Below are 17,897 nucleotides of genomic sequence, written 5' to 3' on the forward strand. Positions count from 1 at the left end.
TTGTTTACAATATGCTGATGTCCAATCTAACAGGCAAATTAGTGGGACTTATGTGGTTTTGACAGAACTATGGCTGTCTCACACCCAAATTGTTATTAGACCATTATTACTTTTGTTTAAGGCAAGGTTCGCAGGGAACTCTATGCAATTTACCTTTTAAACCAAGGTCAGATTATTTTTATTGTTAATTGCTCAGACAACTTTTATTGAAAAGATTAGAACACTAATGACTAAACTACTTGCTTTGCACATTCTTGTAACAGATCTGACTACCCAAGGCAGACAACACTCCCACCCACTACGAACATATGTATGAAGGTCTGTCATTTCTAAACTAGGGCGGGAGCTGAAATTCTGCCCACTTTTCAATACAGAAGTACGTGCCTAGTCTGATTGTGGCAAGGCACCAACATTAAAGAAATTGTGGGCTTTATCTGTTTTATTGAAGGACTGCAAATACAAAATGCTATAAAGAGAACAACACAAGAGTGGAGCATGAGATAGCAAAATTTACGTACCTCATGAAGTGTAAGATGTTTTCCATCCTTCCTTTTGGAATCAAACCGACCGTATATTGCACTATATTTTCGGATTTCTTCTTCTTTGTGAGGGTCACCATCAGTCATGTCAAAGATGTGACTAATCATTTTTGCTAACTTCTTATTGGTTTTTAAAAATTCTCTCACTTCATTTCTGTCTACTTTTGGAATGCCTTGAATCAAACGCTCAACAGATTCTGTAATTGCAACGACTGCAGCAGCATCAAGAGTTTCACCATTTTCTTTTGGTGAAGATGGAGATGCAGGATCAGCAGGGGAAAGACTCTGTTCACTCTCAGTAGTGGAATGTCCTTGCCAGAACCGTAGTTCACTGCATATTTGCAGTGGTGAATTCCCTGCCATGCCAGACTTATTAGGTCCCAGTCCCTGACTGCACATGGTAGTTAAGCATTTTGGAAACTTCACAGGAGGATCCCGGATGTTACTGTTTCTTTCATTATTGTTAGCATTTGACCCAGAAAAAGCAGCGGAGCTCTCAGATATTTTGAATAGTGGGATGCTGCTGACCGGGAGAGAGTTCAGGGGTTGATTGAAGACAGAGGGATTTGTCACCCAGTCTCTCAAAGCTTTTTGCAACCTCCTGACATGCAGAGGTTTGCTAGCCATGCCAACCAGGGCCATGATTTCCAAGAATTCCTCCTCCCCTGCTTCACAGAGCTGCTGTACATCGTCTCCCCCTTGCTGAATGAAAGCATCATAATAAGACAAGAGATTGGCTCGCTGTAGAATGCGATAGAGTTGCAGTTCACCAAGGGTCCTTGGTAAAGAAGCTGCCATGTCCAAATGCAACACCTGTATTTAAAAAAAAGTTGAAAGCCATTTGTAGAATAAATGTCAAATGTTGGCCATTTAAACAATGAATTCTGAGACACATTCATACCATATTCCACCTCTGTCTGCAGGTAGGATGATACAGGCTCTTCTTGTTTGGAACACAGACGTTCTTGAAAGATCACAGCCCAATAACTTAACAATATTATGCTATATTATGATATAACTGAACCATGAGATTACCCAAGTGTTAACTAAATATATTTATGGCTTCTAATTTAATATTGCTCTTAAAGATATAATAGTGTCATGCCTATTAAATTGAACAGCAAATGATATTTTCAATTTAAAACATTCCACACAAGTATTTCTAAAATGTTCTAATGAAAATTACAAAAGCAAGATTCCAGAATACTCCCCGAAGAAAAAAAATTTTATTTATTGTTTGTTGTCTTATTTTTAACAAAATTGTGTTGATGACAATATTGGCTGTGATACTGAATCACCGTGAGGGAATTGCATTTATCATAGTAAAGTCAACAAATCAAGAGTGCTTCTGCACTCAAACCATTTCAATAGCATGTGTCACAAACTAAGCAACTCCCAGTGTTGCAAAATGGTCTGTACGCAGGTGTGGCAACAAAAGAAAATAAGCACTGCTGCTAATTCCAGGATCTGCCCGAGTGTCTGAACTGGTTGTAGCAGTGATACCGCAGGCAGTATTAAATGGAGCAACTGGAGACAAGTAGCCATTGCCAAATTTGAACTTTTAAATCCAAGAGTCCCACTGATAAATTATTGAGGTCTCAGTCAAATGCAATGATTATATTCCTTTTGTAGTTGATATCAGCAGTTAAACTTTTTTTTTGACACACATAAAAACATGGTTAACTCCCCAAGCACATTTATTTCAGGGACACGAGTAGGCCATTCAGCTTCAAGTCTGTTCTGATTATTATTCATATTTAAATGCCAACCAGCAATGGAAATGGATAGCAAGACATGTGTTAGCTTATCTACAAGCTGTGGGGAATTGGGAGTATTACTTACAGAACTATAGACAAAAAAAAGACAACATCTGCATTGCACCTATGTACTGAAAGCTCCTTCTCCAAGGCAAAGAAACAACCAAGTCTGTTTTTTTTCCTTCTGCTACTAGGATTACAAACCCATTACCATCCAGCACATTGATCTCACCAAAAGCTAAAACCTATCAGTCTCATTGAGTGACTATGTTCACCTCAACTGTCTATATAAATCCACATCAGGGATATGCAGACAAAACACATTCTTCGATTTGCCAGACTACAGGAGTTCATTTAAATAATGTGTCCAATAAAATGTTGCAGGTGAAGTGATAAACTTAAAGCATTTTGTTAACTTACTCAAGTTGGAACTGGGCTTGAAATCAAAAAAATTCCAACAATTTCATTGAATTCCTAAAGTGCAGGAGGAGGCCATTTGCCCATCAAGCCTGTACCAACAAACAATCCCAGCCAGGCCCCTACCCCCATATCCCCATGTATTTACCCTGCCAGTCTCCCTGGCACCAAGGGGCAATCGAGCATGGCCAATCCACCTAACTGGCATATCTTTGGAGTGTGGGAGGAAACCACCCAGAGAAAACCCCACACAGACATGATGAGAACATGCAAACCCTATACAGAGTCTCCTGAGGCTGGAATTGAACCAGGAGCCCCTGGCCCTGAGGCAGAAGTGCTAACCACTCTGCCACTGTGCTGCCCATTTAAGGAGTACCACCCTTAAATAACTCATCAGTAGATTGGAAAAGGGTAGAAGACAAAATATAAACTTCTGTTTTAAAGCATGGTGTAAAACAATAAAAGTGCATTGCAAGACTGTAAGACACAAAGTGGTAAGGTTCCTGTTGTCAATAATTAAAGCAGAACACATCAGGTAATATAGATGCTTTATTGTACAGGGGGAAAAGAACTCCGCTTCTTCAGTTAAAAGCTCTCTGAATTCAAGACCCACTCCAGCACTTGATGATCAAGGAAGGTGCATTTACAATGCAGCCAAACAAGCTGAGTATCAACCTGAAATTCCTAACATATGCCAATGGAAAGGTGGTAAGAAAACAAGAGCTCTTGGTTAGCCCATGTAATGGAAAGAACTTTGGAACCTCTAACTTCACGATCCACTACTCCACACACAGAGTGCATGTTGCCATGGCAACTCACACTCACCATTGAACTAACACACCACCACCACAAATCACCGATTGGAATTTCCTACTTTATACAGATACTGACTTTATTCAGCTAAAAAAGATCAACAGGAGGAGTTTCACCACAAAGACTTTAGCTATCAAGCCAATACAACAAAGTTTCAACAACTTACAAAGTTATTCAAACCCTTGATTATGTTGCAAACTCAAATATACTCATGGCCAATTTATTATGTGCAACATGAGCATTTGTCCCAGCACTACTGACCAGCCATTCAAACTGATCATTGCTTCCAGCTTGTCCTGCATGTATAGTTATATAGTACTCTGATTCCATGCTAAATAATAAAACACATTTGATTTCTACCAGTTTTAAGCTCCAATATAAATATCAAGTGCCACATTCCTATCCTCTACTGAGTCAGCATATTACTTTAAACATTTTCATCCTCCTATCACCTTAACTCTTTCTTACCTCTGCAACCTCCATTATATATTATTTTGAATAATGTCCCCTTCTTTCTCCCACTTGTGAAAAAGTTTTAACTTACCATGCCCTTGAATTCCATAATGCACCATTATGGACATCAACTCGTCCTACTTCTCTCTCCACCTTTGAAAATCTTTTCACCATTTTTGGTCAATGAAACCTCCCAACTTCAGTTCATTATCCATAAGAATATCTCAGTCACATGAAAAAACACTGAATAGGCAAGTTACTGTTTACTTATCTAAAGAACACTCTTCTCCAGTTTTGATAAACGCTACTTATTTATCTTATTCTTGTTAATTTTGAGCTGAAGCAATGGCGATCAGATGCCTTTTCTCAAATTGAGCAGATTTAACTGCAAATTCTTCTATCTATTCTCATTAAAAAGTGGCAAGTAAGGGTTCATTTGTAAAATATATCAAAAAAATACGAAGAATATGTAAACACTACTAATCAATCTCCTGTGGAGTTGTACTCGGAATTGAGAGAATGCACGGACATCAGGAAACATGGGGTTAAAGGTTGGGTTAATGAATCCAGAGGTGTAGACATATTTTAGATAGGTTTTTCTGCAGCAGGGATCTCTGTCTACTGTTAGTTAAATGTGCCCCTGCACCCTTCAGCTTAAAAATATCTTTCCCACCAAAATGAAGAAACCAGGAGTTGATAAACAGGGTATTTGGGATCCAAGGACAATTGACAGGGTATCTCCTCAAACATACTGGTAAAAAGGATTGGGAACTAAACATAGGGGACAGCAAATTAAAGGGACATTAGTTAAATTGTCTAAAAATAATTTGCAAAAGGAATTCCATGCCTTTCATGCTTTCAGTGGTAGAAAGGTTCAGTGGAAGTCCTCTGCTTACAACAATTAGAGCAAGCTCTTGCAAATTGCTACTTTAAAATATCTGCACTAGATTTGTATGGTCTTGATTTACTCTGCAAATACAGCAACTTTGCAACAAATCTGAAATACCGGGCTGAACTGCAGGAGAGTGGGGGTAAATTGGACACCAGGACATAGGCATCGTTTCCAGCCAAATGGAGGGGAGGATGGGAAAGGCTCATTCTTGACATGACCACTGCGTGAAATTCAGCCCAATGTCTTCACAAAGTTATCAGCAAAGCAGCACAGTTCGCATCATGTTTTGGATATTGGCATTTAACTTGTGCATTTTCCTTTTGCTTGAAGCTCCAGTACCATTTATGCAAAAGCAATGATAAATGTCATTGGCCTCACCATTATTTTGACAACAAAATCTGGTCCAGAAGTTGAAAAAATACTCAGTCCCTCATCTGAAAGTAATATTATGTTATTTATAGGCTGTCAATTAATTGAAGTTAATTTCTGGTGATTAACAATTGCTAATAGTGGAAGATACCGAAGTAATGCAGTGTTTTGGAAATAGAGACTTCCAAAAGACAGAGATCTATGTTTCAAAACTTTTTACCTGCAAACACTACCTGACTTTTCTGTTTTCAAATGTACAATGATTTAGGTTTAGCTAATGATGAATCCTTTGGTGCATGTTTCACAGCTGCTCAACTCAAATGGGGAGATGTGTAGGATTAGATACTAAGAAAATGAAAATAAAGGAGTCAGTCAGGGAGCATTAGAGTTTGCTATTTGATTTTTTTTTAAACCATCCCCAACTGCCCTTGGGAAGGTGGTAGTGAGCCACCTCATTTCAGAGGGCAGTTAAGAGTTAACTGCACTTGCTATGTTGTGGGTGGTCAAAGATGCTGGTTTCACTGGGTATGTTGGGTAAGAATTTCACTTTAAAAAAGAGACTAATGTGGTATGGAACCATCTTTGGAAAAAGTAGGACTAACAAATTAATAAGGTAATCATGACTAATATGGAACAATATTTACTAGAAAGCACACAAAATGGAATTAAACTGAAGCATTATGAAATGAAGCACTAAGTGAAGTATTTTTGAATGGGAAGTTTATCTTCAGAGAGAAAGACAAGTTACTTGTACATGCTACCAGAGTTCCAGTATCTTTCACAATGAATAATTCACTTTTTGAATTGTCTATATAATTCCATATAATAATAGCATCAGTAATAGAAACTTGAATCAGATAGATGCAATAGATGCATCAACCACATGCAATTGAAACAAAAATGAATAGATTAAGCAAATGAACTTGATCTGGGGGCAGCACAATAGTTTGAACTGCTGCCTCACAGCGCCAGGGGCCCAGGTTCGATTCCTGGCTTGGGTCACAGTGTGGAGTTTGCACATTCTTCCCCGTTTCTGCATAGGTTTGCAACAGGTGTTCCAGTTTCCTACTACAGTCCAAAAGATTGTGGGTTAGGTGGACTGGCTATGCTAAATTGCCTCTTAATGTCAGGGAGACCAACTAGGGTAAATGCATTGGGTTATAGGGATAGAGCCTGGATGGGATTGTGGTCAGTGCAGACTTGATGGGCCGAATGGCCTCCTTCTGCTCTGCAGGATTCTATTCACTGGTTAGGTGCACTGGCCATGCTAAATTCTTTGTATCCAAACAGTGCTGGAATATGACGATTAAGGGGATTTTTCACAGTTGTTAATTTAATCCTACTTGTGACAGTAATAAATAAACTCAAAACACTTTAATCAAAACATTAAATCATAACCATGTTTTTAAATTTTGGGCAGCCCTAATTGTGCAATGGCAATACAAAGCATTTGGGGAGCAATGTTAATTCCAGCACAATAATTTCTTCTGAGCAGAGGTCAAGGCACTGGAAGACACAAGATTAAGGTGCTATAGCACAGCCATTAGAGAAAGGCATATTTGATGGAAAAAAAGTTGAATCTACACAAGCATAACTGTGAAAAAAGTGACAAGTAGGTTTTGTAAACAGAAAGTATATGAAGATGAGTTTTGATTTTTAAAATCTTAGATATTACATGACTTTAGAACATTTCACATCTTAAAAACTCATTGGCTTTAGGTGTCACCTGCATACGTCGTTAAAAATAAAAGAATATTTATATATGTGAACATGTGACATCTAGTGTCAAAAAGCAGGACTTATATCAACTTTGTTGTAATTATTCTAAGAAAAGCAACTAGCAAGAGATAGAGTTTAAGTTCTCCACTCACTATTTTGAGGTGTTTATGCAACACAGGCACAGTGCTCAATATTAAGCTGCACCTCAAGAAGAGTTAATTTGTTGGTCTACAGGCTGAAAATAGGATAAACTAGGATTAAAAGCAGCAAAAACGCAGGCTAAAATTTATGAATATTTTGCACTTTTTGCAAAGTACTGTCTTTGATTAACAAGTCAATAAAACAATGCCGAAGATCTCTGCATTAAGCTCATGTTCTTCAAATTACATTATTCACTGGGCATGTAGTAGTGTGCATCAATGACAGCCTCAATGGCTCACTGCTACGTTTGCACCAGACTTTGGATAAATGTGAAATCAGTAAGCCTGGCCATTTAGCTATTTTTGCATCGTCCCCCTCTCCTGAAGAGATGGTATCTCAGGTTCAAGTCTGCCTTCACCCAAAATTCACTAGGATACATTTCACCAGGGATAACTGAAAAGTGAAGAGGAATGCAAATCTGCTCATTTCCCCTCCCTAACAGGCTGATTAAAATGCTCCTACGATCTCCAGACCCCAGCTGAGATCAGCAATTTCAGCACTAACCATTAAAACAAGATCCTTTTGGACTGTGCAGTGCACTCCCATTCTGTGCCAGCAGGTACAAGGCAATTTTTGGTTTGCATCAAAATTATGTCACAGGTGGCCATTCGATCCACTGCTTCTGTACCTGTGTCACCTCTTCAAGAACTATCCACTCTAATCCTATTTTCCCAAGAGAGATATTCAAACAAGTATTGCTGGCATTCATTGCAAAAAGCAGGCATATTCAGACCCAAATTGTGTAAGCAGTCATTTATCTTGTCACTATTTGGAACAGCAGCCTCATCATGGTATATGTAATATTTTCAACACAGTTAAGGAGTTTTGGAAATTCACTAGCGATTTAGATACAGGTTAACCAGCATCTAATTTCAAGGGCAGCACGGTGGCACAGTGGTTAGCATTGCTGCCTCACAGCACCAGGCACTCAGGTTCAATTCTGGCCTCAGGTCTGTGTGCGGAGTTTGCACATTCTCCCTATGTCTGCGTAGGTTTCCTCCGGGTGCTCCAGTTTCCTGTCACAGTTCAAAGATGTGTGGGTTAGGTTGATTGGCCATGACAAATTGCCTCTTGTCCTTTAGTGTCAGGGGGATTAACAGTGTAAATATGGGGCCTGGGTGAGATAGTCGTCGGTGCAGGTTTGATGGGCCAAATGGTCTCCTTCTGCACTATAGATTCTATGATAAGTTAGCACGGCAACTGAAGAGGCCAACGAATTAAGCTTTTTCTGCACAATGACACTAAGCAGCTGCCCACATACAGATAGTGGCCACTGTGCACCTCTCTGGACCTGTTTGACAGAAACAAACAGGAGGCACAGCTTTCCGTCACCGCTCCGGGCATCAGCCTCTCCCACACTTTATTCTTCTCATGTCTAAATATTTTCTCACTAATCTCAAACAAATCGAGACACAATTCTATGTAGATTTATTTAAATAATTTCTTGTTCACATCTTTGACCTAGCTTCGTTCCACGGAATAAGAAATATGTTAAAAGGTGTAGGCGGGATTTGAGTCCTCCGCCCCCACCACCCCAAGTAACTCCTGTGGCTTTAGGAATAGTTATTTAATAAATCTAAGCGAAAAGGGAGAAATATATGGGTTTACGGTAATGTAACTACTTTAAACAAGTAAATTGAACACACATCTACATGACAAATGTTAAATCTAACGCGCGCATACTGTATTTGGTTAAAAAAAACGTTTGAATTAAAAATGTAGTCGATTTTGCTATCAAATTCCTTTTTTTTTCCCTCGCGCTACTGAAGCTTTCACGCCTACTTGAGTCCATAGTATTGGAGCTCTTTGGGAATCACCCACACAAAATACAAAATCCACCCTCTCCTTCCGGCATAAAAAGGACCGCACAAGCCGGGATTTTAAAAAAAAAGTACATCTTTTTAAAACTTCTCCCCCTCCCTCCAGCAAAAAAAACAAGAAAACATCACTCATGCGGGTGGACGATAAACATCATCAAATACAACAAATGACAACGAGAGAGAGAGAGAGAGAGCCCCTCATGTGCAGCGAGTTGCCTGCAGAATGACGGCTGGACCTACCTGGTGCAGTGTGTGCGCTGCCGGCCTCCCTCAGCTTGCTTTCCGTCTGTGTTGTGTGTGTTATCTGGAGCAAAGTGTAGAACTTTCTCTTTCAATGTCCCAGTCAGGACAGCATTGACAGGAGAGGGGCTGCTTCCCTCTGACCGCGCCAATATTCCAGACAGGGAAAGGAGGGGGTGTGGAGAAGAGTTGGTGTGAGGGAGGAGGCGGTGGAGACAACTCCTCAGTCCCCGGACTCTGCTGTTGTGTTTGAAGAGCAGTGCGGACGCCCAGATGTCTCAAACTTGCGCGCCCGGGTCTTCAGCAGATGGTGGTGGGGGGGAGGTTGTTTGGATTTTTTTCCCCCCTTCCCCCCCTTCGCTCTCTTTATCTGGCTCTCAACTTTCCCCCTATGTGAGCGTACTTCTCTGTCAGCCTCCTCCCCCTCCAGCCTGTATGGGATATTCCGGTCTTGCTCATACTCACTCCCACACGGCCAGCGTGACGCAGATCCTGGCGTGGGAGGACGCGGGCCGTGGGAGGCTGGTGGAAGGAATACCAAACATAACTAGTGTAGCGACAAAATGTAGTGAAGTCAGCTTGTTACCAGCTGAGCATTAGCTACAGGGACTGTTTATCACTTCTATTTATAAGTCTCCCATTCTGTGAAGTAACGTACATACATATATTCACACATACACTCCTCCGGCTCGCAGTGTTTCTCTCAGGGTCCGGGGAGGTCGAGCTTTACAGTGCACATGTGCTAACACCTCATACTGAGGGGAAGGTCTGCTCTCAAAAAGGTTTGGGCTGGGGAGGGCCCCTAGTGTTCGACTGACATCTAATGTGCGGGGTTGCTGCGCTCATTTAACTATTTCTACACAGCCCCTTTCTACAAGCAGATATCGATGCCACGACGGTATTGGTAAACACCACCCCTCCTCCTTCCCCACCCCGCCCCCCTTCCCCGCGCAAGGAAGGACAGTTAGAGCTATACCGATCTTGGGACCCTCATAGCTATGCTGCATTTTGAGGGTCCCAAGATCAGTAACGTATCCGGAAATAGGTTCGCCTCGCCTTGACAATGCCACAATCCGAAGTTTGGGACAAGTTGCGGGGTTTAACAGATATGGAAGTTCTACAAAGAGATCCATCTCCAATTTACTCTGCTTCACAACTTGGCTGGCATTTTTTTTTTAAAAAAAGGAGAGAAAATTGGCAATGGCCAGATGAATGTTGTCTCAGTTGACAGCGCGTTTGTGTCACTCTGGATTCGGTATTAACCAGCATAACATGACTCGAGCTCGTCAGCCTCATGCAAGTGATCTAGATCTATGTTTTAGCTCCGTTTTTGTTGGCCAATTATCAGATAATAGGCGAAGAAATACATCACAGAAAACAGTACAACAAAAATTACCAACCTTATTCCGTTCCATAGCACTGGGGAAATCCACCTCCTCTCAGTACATGACTTCACATACATCAAGTTTTTTTTCATAAAAAAACATAGAAAGTTGAAGCTAACTTGGCAAGCTCTCTGCAGTTGAAAACAGAGCCATAAATTCGTGCCAGTGTAGCATTTATTGATATTTTGGTAAGAGTAAACAGTAGCAACGTTTTAAATCTGTTCGTGACACTGCTATGCGGTGGATTTCAGTCGAGTTAGAGATGGTCCTGATTTTAAGAGTTAAATTTATTTTTGATATCCTGACTGTTGACGAGATTAAAATGGTGGTCCGTCTCAGTGTAAAATGTATGCATTGCGAAGATAGTTTTCTATTGTAATTCGCTGCTTAGCGATTACTGGACCTTCTCTGACTCAAGGTTGGACATGTACTAGATTTAATGCAAGCTTCAAATTTGAAAATGGAGAAAATACCGAGCTTTAAGATAGACAAACCAGGATCTGATGGCTTTTGCCACAAGGTATTCAAATAAATAGGTAAGGAAATTTTAAATTTACTAATCACGATTTCCCAAACTCTCCTGAATTTAAATTCGGATTGGAAAATTGAAAGGGTAATTATTTAAGAGTAGAAAAACAAAGAAGGAAATTGTAGGCCTATTAGTCTATTGCCTGTTCAGAGTCCCTACAAAGCAGAAGAGGCCACTTGGCCCATCAAGTCTGAACTGACTCTCCAACAGAGCTTCCCATCCCGGTCCTCTCCTTCACCCCATCCCTGCAACTCCATCCATTTCCCATGGCCAAACCACCTCTCCTGCATATCTTTGTACTACTGGAGGCAACTAGAGCACCTAGAGCAAAGCAACACAGTCACCCAAGGCTACAATTGAACCCAGGTCCCCAGCGTTTTGAAGTAGCTGCACTAACCATTGTGCCACCATGCTTTTTTTAAAATCTGATGAGGGCAAGGTCAGCACTTGTTTCCCATTCCTAACTGCCATTAGACTGGGTGGCTTATTTACCACATAATTCAGCTACATTGTTTTGAGCCTGGAGTCATGTGTAGACCAAATCAGGTAATCAGATGGACATTCATGACAATAGTTTTATAGTCACCATTACTAGAACTACCTTTCAATTCCAAATGTTAACTACTATAATTTAAATTCCACTAGCTGTCATGGTGAGATTTGAACCCACAATCCACTAAAACACCATCCTGTCTTAATATTATTAGGGACAATGTGGATGAACGTAAAGTGCTCAGAGTCAACATAGATTTATAAAGGGTTAAGTCAATTTTATAAGGGAATGGCTGTAGACATTTTTTATGAACCTCTAGAGAGAGTGTTTGACATGTTTCCATACAAAGGATTATCAAAACAGAAGAATTGGAAGCAAGGTAGTACGATAGGAATAACGCATACTAACTAACATTGGCAGGATGTGACTAGCGGTGTACCTTTAAATGTAGGATCTTCATGTAATCAAAACTTCTCAATCTGGAAAAAAATCTGTATAGTCTGTCCTTGTAGAAACAGACATAGCAATATAAATGCAAGTTTTGTCAAGAGTCTGCTTTGTGACATGTTTATATTCATATAATATTAAAGTCTAATTTGAAAGAACTGTTCTGTCCTGAGTTGAATAGGCAGGGTTACATCTGATGGCTTGGTATTATTCAAAGCGTAAACACTATTTCCTTGAAATCTACCTCTTATAATTTCAGAATCAGCATCCATCATGGAAGAAAATAGCTACCTAACTAACAATTTTATTATGGGTTGAAGTTTCAAAAAACTGCTCCTGCCTTCAGTTTAAGCAGTATCATGCCCCCTGGAGTTAGACTGTGTCGAAACTCTGAAGGGTATAGCTTGTTATCTTCTTCTGTAGAATCAATGCTGATATATTCTTTTAATTCACTGGCCAGTTTTCCTAATACTTTTTCATTCAAATCCAGCAAATCTTCATAGTTAACACAAAGTATAGTTTTAAATAATAAATTGTACTAACTAATCATACTTGCCATTTTGCCACACTTAACCAATTCCATCATCTCAGCCACTCTAAATACCACTCCTCTCATGCCATTCAAAGCTTTCCTTCCAACACACACTTTTCATCCCAACAATCCTACCTTTCATCCCAACAATCCTACCTTTCATATGAACAATCTCTCCAACCAGGTCAACTTTGTCGTTTGGGCTCCCTTTACCTTCCACTGTTTTTATTCTCTACCACCCACCCCAACTTCCCTGCTCCCATCACCAATTGTTGGCAGATGCTTCAGTCCTTTGTGTGCCCCACATGCCTGGGTGCTAGGTATCCAACCCAGCAAACTGCCCCTTAAACTAACAAATTAAAGCAGTCGAGACATACACAAACTGATTCTTATTATAGATAACATAGCTGAAGGAGTAGAGACCACATATTAAGAACATAAGAAATAGGAGCAGGAGTAGGCCATCTAGCCCTTCGAGCCTGCCCCGCCATTCAATAAGATCATGGCTGATCTGTCGTGGCTCAGTTCCACTTTCCCGCCCTCTCCCCATAACCCTTAATCCCCTCTATTATCAAAAACCCATCAACCCGCTTCTTAAAAATATTTAGCGAGGTAGCCTCCACCACTTCAACGGGCAGAGAATTCCAGAGATTCACCACCCTTTCAGTGAAGAAATTCTTCCTCAACTCCGTTCTAAACCGCCCCCCCTTTATCTTGAGGCTGTGCCCCCTAGTCCTACTGTCCTTTCTGAGTGGGAAGAGTCTCTCCACCTCTATCCTATCCATCCCATTCATCATCTTATACGTCTCAATGAGATCTCCCTTCATTCTTCTAAACTCTAACGAGTACAAGCCTAGTTTATTCAGCCTCTCCTCATAGCTCAACCCCCTCAACTCCGGCATCAGCCTAGTAAACCTCCTCTGCACTCCCTCCAAGGCCAAAATATCCTTGCGTAAGTACGGCGCCCAAAACTGCACACACTACTGCACACTATTCAAGTTAGTAAGCACAGAGAATGGTTTATTGAGAGAAAAATTTGCGATGGGACAATGTGCGTGCAAATTTTGGACCCATGAAAGATAGACCAACGTATTTTCTAAATGGAGAAGAGGAGCAGAGAGTTTTAGGAGTCCATTAGAGATCATAAAATGCTGGCAGACATGTACAAAAACAATGCCAAGGCTAATGGAATAGCTCAAGAAAGCTGGAATACAAAGGTCTGGAAGTAATGTTACTGTTATAGACTGCTTTGATTAGATTCCATCCAGAGTATTATATTCAAGTCTGGGCACTTCATTATAAGAAGTGTATACTAAAATCTTGAAGGCAGTGTATCTCACATTCAAAATTATACACAGGATAAAAAAATTAAATTTTGACAATTGGCTGCATTGACTACTTCTGTACTGTCGTGAATGTAGAAGATTAAGAGGCGATCAAATGATATGTTTTTTAAAAATTCACAGGATGTGGGTATCATTGGCCAGGCCAGCATTTATTATCCTTTCCCTAATTGCCATTGAGAAGAACGTGGTGGACCTTCTTGAACCACTGCAGTCCATGATGCTTGAAGACATTGATAAGCCAGATAGAAAGAAACTTGTGGGTTATACAGAACAGAGAGATAATAACTTAGATAGGTTGCTCAAGAATGATGCCAGGAAAACACTTAAGAACATAAGAACATAAGAAATAGGAGCAGGAGTAGGCCATCTAGCCCTTCGAGCCTGCCCCACCATTCAATAAGATCATGGCTGATCTGTCGTGGCTCAGTTCCACTTTCCCGCCCTCTCCCCATAACCCTTAATCCCCTCTCTTATCAAAAACCCATCAACCCGCGTCTTAAAAATATTTAGCGAGGCAGCCTCCACCACTTCAACAGGCAGAGAATTCCAGAGATTCACCACCCTTTGAGTGAAGAAGTTCCTCCTCAACTCCGTTCTAAACCGCCCCCCCTTTATCTTGAGGCTGTGCCCCCTAGACCTACTGTCTTTTTTGAGCGGGAAGAGTCTCTCCACCTCTATCCTATCCATCCCATTCATCATCTTATACATCTCAATGAGATCTCCCCTCATTCTTCTAAACTCTAACGAGTACAAGCCTAGTTTATTCAGCCTCTCCTCATAGCTCAACCCCCTCAACTCTGGTATCAGCCTAGTAAACCTCCTCTGCACTCCCTCCAAGGCCAAAATATCTTTGCGCAGGTGCGGCGCCCAAAACTGCACACAGTACTCCAGCTGCGGCCTCACCAATGCCCTATACAGCTGCAGCAAGACCTCCCTACTTTTATATTCAATCCCCCTCGCTATGAAGGCCAGCATCCCATTCGCCTTCCTGACCACCTGCTGCACCTGCAAGCTGGGTTTTTGCGACTCATGCACAAGGACCCTGAGGTCCCTCTGCACCGTTGCCTGCTGCAGTTTTTCGCCACGTAAGTAATAGTCCTTCCTACCATTCTTCCTACCAAAGTGGACCACCTCACACTTGCCAACATTAAATTCCATTTGCCATTTCCTGGCCCATTCGCCAGCCTATCTAGATCCTTCTGCAGACTCTCCACACCCTCGGCACAATTTGCCGTTCCCCCAGTCTTGGATTCTCTGTCTTGGAAAACTGTTGAGGCTAGATGAATGAAAAATGTTAACTCAGCTGGACAGATTTTTGTTAGGCAAGAGGGTCAGAGTTATGGAACCAAAGAAGAAGATATGGATCAATCATGACCTAATGGAAGGAGCTAAATAGTTTTCTCCTGTAGCTATTTGAACTTTGTTGTGCTAGACTGAAAAAAAATAGACAGGTTATAAAGCATGGAAATATATTTTAACTACAAATTTGGTCAAATTAAACAATTTAATCTGTCAACATGGAAGATTAGTACCACTACAAAAAAAAATTAAATCCAGGCTAAACTAATAGGATATCTAACATTATCAGTATGGATAGTTTGTATACAGTTTGCATTGGGGTGAATGCACAGCATAAACCTTTTGCAACGTAGTGATGCATTTTCAGACATTTTGAGAATCCAGAAAGCAGGCTTGTGTAGGGAACTGAAATGTTTAGTTGGCAAAATAGCAAATGATCAGCTGACACAAGGGGCCATGACACATTGCTACCATTCACCTAATCTATGCTATACCAGAGTTGGGGATGTTTGATGCAGAGATCTGGTGGTGATATATTCTACGCCTCAACGTTTGTTTTAGTTAGTGCATACTTCAGCAACATATAACTACTTTCAGCATACTCAATTAATTCCAATCTAGGTGTAACAGGGCAAGTCAAACTGCAGAGCTTTCTATTTCAAATGTTAAAGTAAATCAAGTATGCAATGTGACTTTGCTGGACATCTTACTTTCAGCTGGCCAAAAGATAACTATTGGAGTTAGGTTTTCTCTTCTCCAAATTGTCTGGTAGGTTCTGTTTCCAAGATTAGAAAGAGAATCAAATTAAAATAAAAACGCAAGAAAAAGAATGGTGAAAAAACAAATATAGCAACAAAGAGTATGAAAAGATGGGCAGAAGTAAGCAGGGAATTTTAATCCCCAAGGATGAATTGATTGTGTCAAGTGGGAAGGTAAAAAAAAGGAACATCTCAAATCCAACTCCACTTCCAGTTTTAAACAGAGGCGATTTGAGGGGCAGTCACCAAATCTGCTCTCAGGTGTTGGACAAGTTATTGAAATCAAGAAGTTTGTGTGCATTTATTTTAGCAGGACTTTTAGTTTAACTCATGGAAACCAGAATTGCCCTGTCTTATTAATTCCAGCACAAAAGGGAGGCTCCAGAAAAACCAGCTCCATTAGTGAAGTGATTTTACAGCATTGCTTGTGGGCCCAGAGGAGCAGGAGTGCTTCATTCAGGCCCAGCAAGGCTACATGCTAGGATCCGCTATCCTCTCCCCCTATAATGGGCATGTCAGTCCCTTTATCCACCCCATGATGTTAGGCTTACTTGCTATTTGCTTCCCAGCTGTGTTCTTGCTAGTCACAAAAAGCTGTTCTACAATTACATTCTGTATGATATCTAAGAAATTCTAAGCAGCCAACCATTTTTGCCTCCTTGCCAGCCCCAAGTGGCTAATATAATTATGTTTTTTGAAGTTAAAACTTTTTTGTTAATTCTCTAATGTTGGTTGGCTGCATTACTGCAACATTAAGTATTGATCTAGCATTTTGGTAAGCAAACAAACATTTCTTTTTAAAAAGAGGACCCAGGGCCTATCCAGGAAGGATAGATTCTTCTGGCAGCTCAAGAGAATTAAAATAAAAAGTGCTATACCTGATATGAATGAAAAACTAATCCTCTGACCCCTCTTACTTGCAATAAGGAATCACTTTTTTTTAAAAGAACCTATCATAAGCACCAAACACACTAATTGATGATCAACTTGTCATAGAGTCAGACGTTTACAGCATCGAAACAGGCCCTTCGGCCCAAGTTGTCCACGCAGCCTTTTTTTTTAAAAAATAAAACACCTAAGCTAATCCCAATTGCCCGCATTTGGCCCATATCCCCCCATATCCATCGTACTCATGTAACTATCTAAATGCTTTCTAAAAGATACTAGTGTATGCTGCATAGGAGTATATGATGCACAAGAGTGTATGAAATGGAATAACTAGAACTCTGTAGTTATACTTGAGTACTTACACTTATAGACAAATCTAAGATTTAATTTGATTGACCTTTACCACTCAAAGGCAGCAAGACAGGATTCTGGGAAATTTCACTGAGTAACATCATTGCTGTCAGAGAACGGAAAGATATTTATTTTCATTAGGTGCTTCACTTAGCAGGAATTGTATCAACTGAAACAAAGATTTGAGTAACAGGTACAATTAATTTGCAATTTTCTGTTAAGAAACAAACTGGTTAAAAAATTCTGCCATCATTGAGAACTCCAAGTTTTGTCAAATAGTTGAATTCTAACTGCAAGTTACAATTCAACACAGACTTATAAAGAGCAGCTCATGCCTGATTAACTTGATTGAACCTTTTCAGAGATTCATTCTTTAAGTAGTGGACCAGGAAATGTTGACAGATGTTGGTTTTGGACTTCCAGATGGTATTTGATAATGTCTGTAAGTGATTCAGCTAAAATTGAAGTTCACAGGCTGAAGGCTGATTAATGATCTAGTTAAGAAATAAGCTGAGCAATAGGAGGTTGAGACTTGGGATAATGAGCAGGTAGTCTAATTGGCAAAAATGTAACTAGAAGTGTCCTGCAAGGAATCTCAACTATTTGCTGTATTTATTAATAACTTGGATGATGGATTGGAAAACCACCT

The 17,897-nt window shown here is 40.4% G+C and overlaps 1 protein-coding gene across 1 annotated transcript in view; it reads right to left on the reverse strand.

Annotated features, from left to right (window-relative positions):
• Positions 1–17,897, reverse strand: part of nab1b (NGFI-A binding protein 1b (EGR1 binding protein 1)) — an 83,729-nt gene that overhangs the window by 30,580 nt on the left and 35,252 nt on the right. Inside the window, 1 exon segment of the mRNA XM_080198815.1 lies at positions 519–1,352. Within this exon segment, the coding sequence (XP_080054941.1) occupies positions 519–1,337 (819 nt within the window). The 5' untranslated portion in view covers positions 1,338–1,352.

Source organism: Carcharhinus amblyrhynchos, chromosome 11 (genome assembly GCF_965287045.1).
Source record: "Carcharhinus amblyrhynchos chromosome 11, sCarAmb.v2.hapA, whole genome shotgun sequence".
Lineage (NCBI taxonomy): Eukaryota > Metazoa > Chordata > Chondrichthyes > Carcharhiniformes > Carcharhinidae > Carcharhinus > Carcharhinus amblyrhynchos.